The following is an 8,904-nucleotide window of genomic DNA, read 5'->3' on the forward strand; positions in this document are numbered from 1 at the left end:
TAGATTTTTAACCGCAACTAATCCGCCTTGAAGGACCGTGCTTGGGAATGAATTGTACATTTTACATTTCAATGTACTGTACTTAGAACTCGAGTCAAAAAATCATTGTTTTTCGTTTGTTTATTACATTATCTGTTACTCAGCATACGTCCCATACTCAGACATGTGTAAGTTCACCTGTGTGAACAAAACAACAATAAAAGAGATGAAAAGTTAAGGTGGGAATTTGATTATGAGGCATTTTATAGGCGTAGTCTAAGATCTTAATGCGCACATCTCGTATGCGGAATCAAATACAAGCAACAAATGTACGAGGCCATAAAAGCAATTATCTTGAACCAGTGGCGCCGGAACAGGGGGCAGGTCAACCAGTCCAAAATTTGGTAGTGGTGATTAATCAATGCCTTTTGTCCCACTTCCAAATCTGAATGTACCTATATCTACCGTATACGATAGAAAGAGAGTTTGCCCCGCAAAAAAAATTCGTTCCGGCGCCACTGTCCTGAACTAACATAATTTCAAGTGTAGTATAGTACTACTTCCTTATCAGAATCTCGACAGTAGTAAATAGCTTTTCTTCAACATCTGATCATGAAAATGTATTTCATGATTTGCCCAAAATTATTCTAATGAAATCCAAAATGGTATTACGTCAATTGTTGTCATTGTGCACTTTCTCGAAGACTGGTGAATTTAAACCAGGAAAAACTATTGACGACATGAAACGGAGAAGACATGATTTTATGCAGTTTACAAATTTTCTCTGTGGTGAGAACGTAATTAGTGCTTTATCATTATTTTCGTGATTTTTTATTTATGTAGTATATTCTGCTAAAAAACAGCTAAAAAAATTACAACTTTTAGTATTAATATAAATTTTTCAAGTAAATGAGTACTGAGCAGTTTATCATCGAAGATATTTTTTAGAATGGAAGTGTATTATATTCTTAACAAACAAATAAGGCCAAATTAATATTTTTTTCAAGTATGTGTATTTATTTTAAATGAAATTCACAACAAAGTAATAATTTTTATAATTAAACTTTTGTGTACTAAAATTCTCAAAAAAGTTTATTATTTTAAGTAAATTACATGATGTGAAAATGTAAGATTTGCTTATTGTTAATGATAATGTTCATAATTTAACTATTTCCTTTTTAATTAAAGAATTATAACTTATGAAATCGTTTAATCTATTACACTTTATTTAGAATTATTATTTATTATTGTTATTTTCGAATTAAATATTTAAATATTGAAAAATTGATGTTTCAACATTGTCAACTAAAAATGAGAATATACTAAACGCTAACATTAAAAGCTGAAATTTAAAAAAAAAAAACAAGATCGCTATGATTACAATTTTTCTTATTTCTCAATTTCAATAAAATTATGCTAGATGCATTTAACTCCATAGTGTTTAATTACTAATTTTTTAAACTGAAAATTGCGCAAATATCATGTCTTCCAATTTAATATTCTACTATTTAGAGAAATCTTTTAAATCAGAAAGTTTGACACGGTCAACATAAATAAAAAATGTATAGTACTAAAATTTAAATCATTAAATTCAAAAAATTGTATATATTTTTCAACTAAGAATTGTGAAGCAATAAAAAAACCGCCATTGTTATTGTGCCAATCAAAAAAGATTTGTAATTTTAAAAATTGTATTAACTTTTATTTTATTTATGTTTTTATTAATTTTATTTTTTATAATTAATTTTTATCGAAATTTTTTTTTTTAATTGAAGCCGTTAAACTGAAAAATTAAAAATATTAAGTTTTATATATTGTACAGTTAAAATATTAAAAAATAGAAATCCACACTGATATTTTCAATCCACACTGACAATTTTCCTAACCCAGAAACTTTAATTTATGCATAAAAATTTATTTCAGAATCTTGTCAAATATTCTCTAAAAAATTTGTTTGAAAGAAAGTCATTTAAAATTTTTCAGGAATCTAATAATAAAAAAATATTGTTTTTCCAGTAATCTCAAAATACATTTTTCTTATTTTAAAACTTAGAAAGTTCTAAGGCTTATAAATTTTGAGTTCGAAATCCTTGAAAATCTATATTGTATTATAAATGTTTTAAAATCTTTTCTAGTTTTAAATTATTTTGGAATCTTTTCAAAATTTCTCAATATATTTTAAACTTACTCTATTATTATTTTAATTGAAAATTTTCAATTGTCATTCATGACTTGGAACCTTTTTTTATTTTCATAATCCTTTGAATATCCTTAAAAAGCTTCAAAATCCTTTTTTGTAGAAAATAAATCTTTCGTTAAAATCGAATCATTATGTGTTAAATATTTATCCTTTTATTTTACAAACGAAACTATTTGGGTAAAAATCCCTATTTTTGTCACTAAATTTAAATATGGTAGAAAAGTATTTTTTTTTAGAGAATTAGTATTTCAAACTCAAAATTTTAGTTGAAAATCCTCTGCTAGTTTGAAAAGGGAATTTCTTTGTTAAAAATTATTTTGTTTAACTATCTTCTCTGATTGAAACTTAAACTATTTTGTTTCATAATTCTAATTTTTTTGGAACAAATTAATTTGTTATGCGTTTTACAAAATTATTCTTTTTTGTTGAAAATCGATCTTTTCTTTTCAGGATTTAACTATTTGGTTATTTCAACTGGTGAAAAATTCCTTTTTTTATGCTAGAAAAGTAATCATTTTTGATTGAATTTTAGTTTTTTTGTTAAAAAATTCAAACATTTAGTTGAAAATTCATCTTCGTCGGTTATTCAAAATGCAATTACTTTGAACAATTCATCTTTTTCGGTCAAAAATTTGCAATGTCTTTTAAAAGATAGTTTTCCTTTATTGTGGCCAAACATTTTCATTTTTTTCATTAAAATTTGTAATACATAGATATCATAGAAATAAATTTTGATCATCGATGTTTTATTTGAAAGCATCAATGTTTTTTACGGTCGATGTCGTGTTAAAATTCAGATATTTGAAAAAAATATTTTTTCTATGATTTTAAGAATCAAAATATTATAACTGATGTCATTCCAAATAAATAAAAACATGATTTTTATTGAAAAACGTTAAAAATCACAACAACAACATTAATTTTTACCATGTTTTTTGAAACTGAATTTTTTTCAGTCATAGCTTCTTACCCATTGTTAAAAAATGATTGCATTTTAATAAATAACAGCTTGTTTTTTTTCAAAATAACATTCTCTACTACTCTACTGTTTCCATTTTAAAAGTAAATTTTTCAAATTCTTCGATGGCTTCTTCTATGGCTCTTAAAAGTTCAAACCATTTTTTTAAGAAAAAAATTTTTTAAACAAATAATTATATTTCAAGATTATTTATTTATTTGTGAAATTGGCAACAGTCAACTTGCAGAGAATGAGTTCCCAGAAAAAACATCATTTATTAAACACAGTCATTTTTCAAAAATTTATAAGAAGCGATGCACCGTGGGGCAAAAAAAACGTCCGTGGATAAATTGATTTTCAGAAGACACTTATTATCAGATTTTAACTATATTTTTATAGTGAAAGCTAATAAAACTTTGCATCGAACTCTCATGGCCGATTTTTAAATTTTTGTTTATTTTTTTTTTATTTGATAACAAAAATGAAAAAAGTCAACTTTTTAAGTATACCGGGTTTTGAAAAATGTAAAAAAATGTATCGAATTTGTTATAATCAAATAAGTGAATGAAAATGGCTTCGTGGGGATTGGCGGCGATTTGTCACTTGATTCACAGTAAATTTAAACAATTTATGGACAAAAAGAGTTTTTTAGTCAAATTAATCAAAGTTAATAAATAGTTTATTATTTTCAAAGCAATTTTTATAAACAAGTATCCATATCATATATTCTTGAGAGAATAAATACATTTTTTTTCTGTGAAATCAATCACAAATTACTTAGAAACAAAACACAAGTATAATATTTGGTCTAAATAAAATACCGTTTTTTGACATAATTTACAGCCAGTTATATAGAAATTATTTTTAACTAACAAATGACAGCATTTGATAATTGTTTCACCAAACTTAATTAACAAATTCATTATTTGCTTATTTTTCAGCATTGAAACTAGTTTGGAAAGAAATTAAAGCTAAGTAATTTTAATGGTATTTGACAAGAAAAAAAATTTAGTGTACACATGCCAAATAATACATTTGTTGAATAAGTTTAGTTAAAAAATTATCAAATGTTACTGATTGATAGCGAAAAATAACTGGCTGCTGATTTCGCGAAAAAAATGGTATTTTATTTATATATACATAAAATTATCAAAATATTTCGAAACAATTGTTGTTTACGATAATAAATTGTTCACTGTCATCAAAATGTTTTTAAAAATTTAGAAGTTAGTTCTTGACTGTTAATTGCATTGAAAAAATCAAGTTTGTACCTCTGAAAATAGCAAAATAGTACATTTGTTAATTAAGATAATTTAAACAATTATAAAGTTTTATTTGGTGACCAAATATCATCCTTACGTTTTATTTCCAAATAATATATGATCGATTCCATGAAAAAACTTTATTCCATCTGAAATACCTGAAATAGTATTTGTTTACAAAAATTGTTTTTAAAATAACAAATTATTTATTAACTCTTATTAAATTAACTTAAGGCTGCATGAATTTTTTTAATTTAGTGCAAAACAAGTAACAAATCGCCGACAATCCCCACGAAACCATTTAAATTCACTTATTTGCTTATAACAAATTCAATCTTTTTTTTTCAATTTGCATTGCAATTGGATATCCTTTTCGGGTATACTTCAAAAGCAAAATAACAAAAAAAAATTATTAAATAAACGGATAAAAATTAACAATACTTCAAAAATCGGCCATGAAAGTTCGATTTTAAAAACTTAAAATCGGTTAATAGTTGTCTTCTGAAAATCAATTTGTCCACGAAAGTTTTTTTTTCCACTGAGCGACGATAACATTGAAATCATAGAAAAACTATTTTTTCAGAAATCTGACATTTGGCACGAGAACTACCTTAAAAAAGGGGGTATATTGGAAGCATGGATGGTTTCTTTATATGTTACGTTGATGTTTAATATTGATGCTTGGTATTTTATCTTGCAACACTGAATAGAACCAAATCGCGATACAGTCGAGCCTCTCAATAGGGCGCCTCTCGGGGCTGTAGAGGACATTTTTCTTGAAAGCGCGCTACCCCCACCAACGGCCTCCGCACTACTAGACTTTTGCATGCTCTGCCTCTGATGTCGTCTTTTTTTATAAAAATCATTACTAATGAACAATTTGAATATCTTCTATGACTTTTGAAACAATTTTTAATTGTTTTAAACTAGGATAAACAATTGGTAAGCAATAATGGTTTATTTTCAAAATTTCTTAAAATTGAGTCAAAGATGTCCGCTTCTTTCTCAAATTGGTATCCTATAATACTTTTTGCTGAATAATTACATAATTTCTATTTGTTAAAATTATTATTATTTACTCAAGCACTTTTTCGAAAAATTAACCCAAAAAATAACATAAAATAGAATACATACAATTGTTTTTCGGACTTTTATAGTGTATAGAAATAATATATTAAACAGTCTTTTATCGTTTTAGCAAATCTAATTTTTTTGCAGAATTACTTTTTCAACATTACATTTCCAAACAGTATTTCATGAATTAAACATAATATTGAATGATTTCGAGGAGTAGTAAATTCTATTAAAATATCCATGTCATTGTTTGAACAATTTTTATTCGTTATTAGTCCATTTCAAATTTGAAGGACATTCAAAAAAAGAATAATTCATTCTGTTAACAATAAAATGCAGCTTTTAGCAGAATTAAATACTCAAAATCATTTAATATTATGCTTAATTAATGGAATACGATTTTTTAAACATTTTTTGAAAACAAATTTGTTTTAAACAAATTCATTTTATTTCAACAATTTAAAAATGGTTAGCACATTATTTCTATACACTATATAGTCTGAAAAATAATTGTATGCATTCTATTTTAAATTATTATTTAAAAGTTTTCGAACGAAAAATGTTTTCGAGCACGTACGAATTTTTAAAACACATAGAAATTTATTAGAAGAAACATACGACAATTATGTAATTATTCAACAAAAAGTAGAATGGAATACTAACATGAGAAAAAAAAGTTGACATCTCTGTCTCAATTTTTATATATTTTGAAAAATGAACATTACTTATTTAAATAACTCATCATATTTTTGAAAAATTTTAATTCTCCAAACAATGACTGACTTTCACATTTCATAAAAAATACAATTTTTCACATTTTTCATAATAAATAATTGTTTAAATAACATACAATTGTTTAAATTTTTTTCAATTTACAGAAGATATTCAAGTTGTCAATTAGTAATTATTTTATGAAAAACATGAAAGAAATTGCTGAAAATTAAAAATAATACGTGAAAATGTAGTTTTTGGTTTCTTGGGTCATATTTAATGAGCTGTGGGGAGTGGGGGGGGGGAGTTTCAGAAGGGGTAAAAATAAAATCTATTGGTATGTTTTTATTCCGTGGATACTCCTCCTCAATCCTTTAATATTTGAATTTCGAAAAAAAAATCGATTTTCCTTCTTCGGAAATGGAAACTTTGGGGAGGGGGGTGACTTGCACTATTGCTCGAAAAGCATTTTTTTGGACCACCCTAATACACATATGTAGTATGCGGGATACAAACTGACATTTTTATGTAAAATACATTCCAAACTCATTTTTAAATCATTTGTAAACGAATTATTACGGTATAAAAAACGCATATGTTTTCAATATGAATGTGTATAAGTACAATGCATAGGCTGATTTATTTTTACCGCGAGCGCCATTTTGAAAGTCAATGCTTTTAAATCTCCCACGGTCAACGGGAAGTCTACAAGGTGGGGGTAACGGTCAAGCGCAGTTGAGTAGAAGGCGCCCTATCGAGAGGCGCCTTACTGAGAAGCTCGACTGAATTTTATAGTCTTAATCATTGCTCTTTGTCTATTTAATAACTTTTCGTTTTTCATCAGGTTACATATTAATGATAGATCTTGGCGCAAACTTAACCTGGCCCTCACCTGCAATGCCCTATTTAACAAGTAAAAATTCAACAATTCCAATGTCAAATGCTCAAGGTGCACTTTTGGCAGCGAGTACAAGTATTTCTGGAATAATAGGATTACTTCTGTGCCCTTTAATAATGGATAGAATTGGTAGAAAATACACGATCCTTGTATTAGGATTAATACAACTGTTGTCAAAAATTTTAATCTACATAGCTTACAACTACACATTTTTATTTGTATCAAGAATGATGCTTAGTGTAGGTATGATGGGAACATTCGCCTTCCTCCCTCTTTACATAGGAGAAATTGCTGCTGAAAATATAAGAGGAAGGTTTCTCATTTTCGACAAAATCTGTGCAAACTTTGGATCATTCCTAACGTCAATCGCCGGATCTTTTCTAGCTTATAACTCGATGAACCTAGTTATGATATCTATACCAATAATTGCAATTCTACATTTTCCACTTATGGAAGAAACTCCGTATTACTATTTGATGAAGGGTCGAGAAAAAGAAGCTATTGAAACTCTAATGAAATTGTCGGGAGAGAATAGAGTTGAAATGGTAAGAGCAAATACTGAAAGAATGAAGAATGCTATTCGTGAAGGACGCGATTCAAAGAAAACCAGCGTTATAGAATTATTCAGTGACAGGGGTAGTCGAAGGGCTTTGATGATCAAAATGATTGCAGAAATAACATATATTTTCTCAGGTTATCATGCAATTCAAACTTATGCGCAAGAAATTTTTAGCAACAGTGGTTCATCCTTAGCGCCAGGACACTCCGTGATGATCATGACAGGAATTCAAATATTTGCTGGCTTGCCATCTTATCATGTGGTTGACCGCTGGGGACGAAGGCCAACTTTTTTACTATCCGGAGTATTGTCTGCACTTTCATTGGCAATCGTGGGCCTCTTTTTCTTTTTAAAGTTCTTTCTTAAAGTCGATGTCTCTTTTTTTACTTGGCTACCACTTGTTGGTCTAATATCATTTACTTTTTCCTGCAACATCGGACTCGCCACAATTCCTTATGTTTATAGAGGAGAGCTGTTTTCTGTTAAAGTGAAGACTGTAGCTACTATGTTCTCAGCGATTATTGCAGCAATACTGATATCCATAGCTCAAATAAGTTTGCCACTATTGAACGACTCTATTGGTATTTACTCAAGTTTTTGGATTTTTGCGTCTTTTTGTCTGGTGGGGTCAACCACTGTTTTTTGTATTGCACCAGAAACTAAAGGAAAGAATTTAGAAGAAGTTATCGATTTATTAAGGAAAAAATAATACTGTAAGGAGAAAAAGGTATTGTCAAAGAAATTAAACTCATCACATAGCGTAAATAAAACATTATTCGTTTAATTGCAATTGTTTATTTGTAACAAAATTCTAACCATAAAATGCAGCTCGGCATAGCCCTGCACAAACGTGCTACTGGTCTGCATCCGAGATGAGCCGGTATCCCCCGACGGGTTCCGAAGTTCTGCCGTCTAAAAATAATATAATTAAAATTTTAGGAAATAAAATATTATGATATGAAAAGATCCTACGGGAAGGGTCCAACAGCAAAACGAAAACTATTTTTGAACTGAGGGACTATTAAATAATCAGTTAAAATTTTAATTAAATTTTTTAAGGAAAAACTAGAATTTGCAATCGGAAAACAAGATCGGATGCCTATATAGGGTGTCCCAATGTCACAAATTTTAACAAAATTAAAAATAAAAGAAACTCCAGTCGGATAAATTTAAGGTAATGATGACTAACCTTATCAATACAGAAAGCCATCATGACAACTGGGATTTAAAAGGTGCAGCAGCACCTCATATCCAAAAAAGTTA

At 27.9% G+C, this 8,904-nt stretch overlaps 1 protein-coding gene across 1 annotated transcript; it reads left to right on the forward strand.

The window, feature by feature from the left end:
* Positions 1-590: 590 nt before the first annotated feature.
* Positions 591-8,425, forward strand: LOC117171168 (facilitated trehalose transporter Tret1-like). The gene is made up of 2 exons (XM_033358233.1): positions 591-768; positions 7,029-8,425. The coding sequence occupies exons 1-2, from the start codon at positions 630-632 to the stop codon at positions 8,348-8,350; spliced, it is 1,461 nt and encodes a 486-aa protein (XP_033214124.1). The 5' UTR covers positions 591-629; the 3' UTR covers positions 8,351-8,425.
* Positions 8,426-8,904: the final 479 nt, after the last annotated feature.

The sequence above is a fragment of the Belonocnema kinseyi genome, chromosome 1 (assembly GCF_010883055.1).
Source record: "Belonocnema kinseyi isolate 2016_QV_RU_SX_M_011 chromosome 1, B_treatae_v1, whole genome shotgun sequence".
Taxonomy (NCBI): domain Eukaryota; kingdom Metazoa; phylum Arthropoda; class Insecta; order Hymenoptera; family Cynipidae; genus Belonocnema; species Belonocnema kinseyi.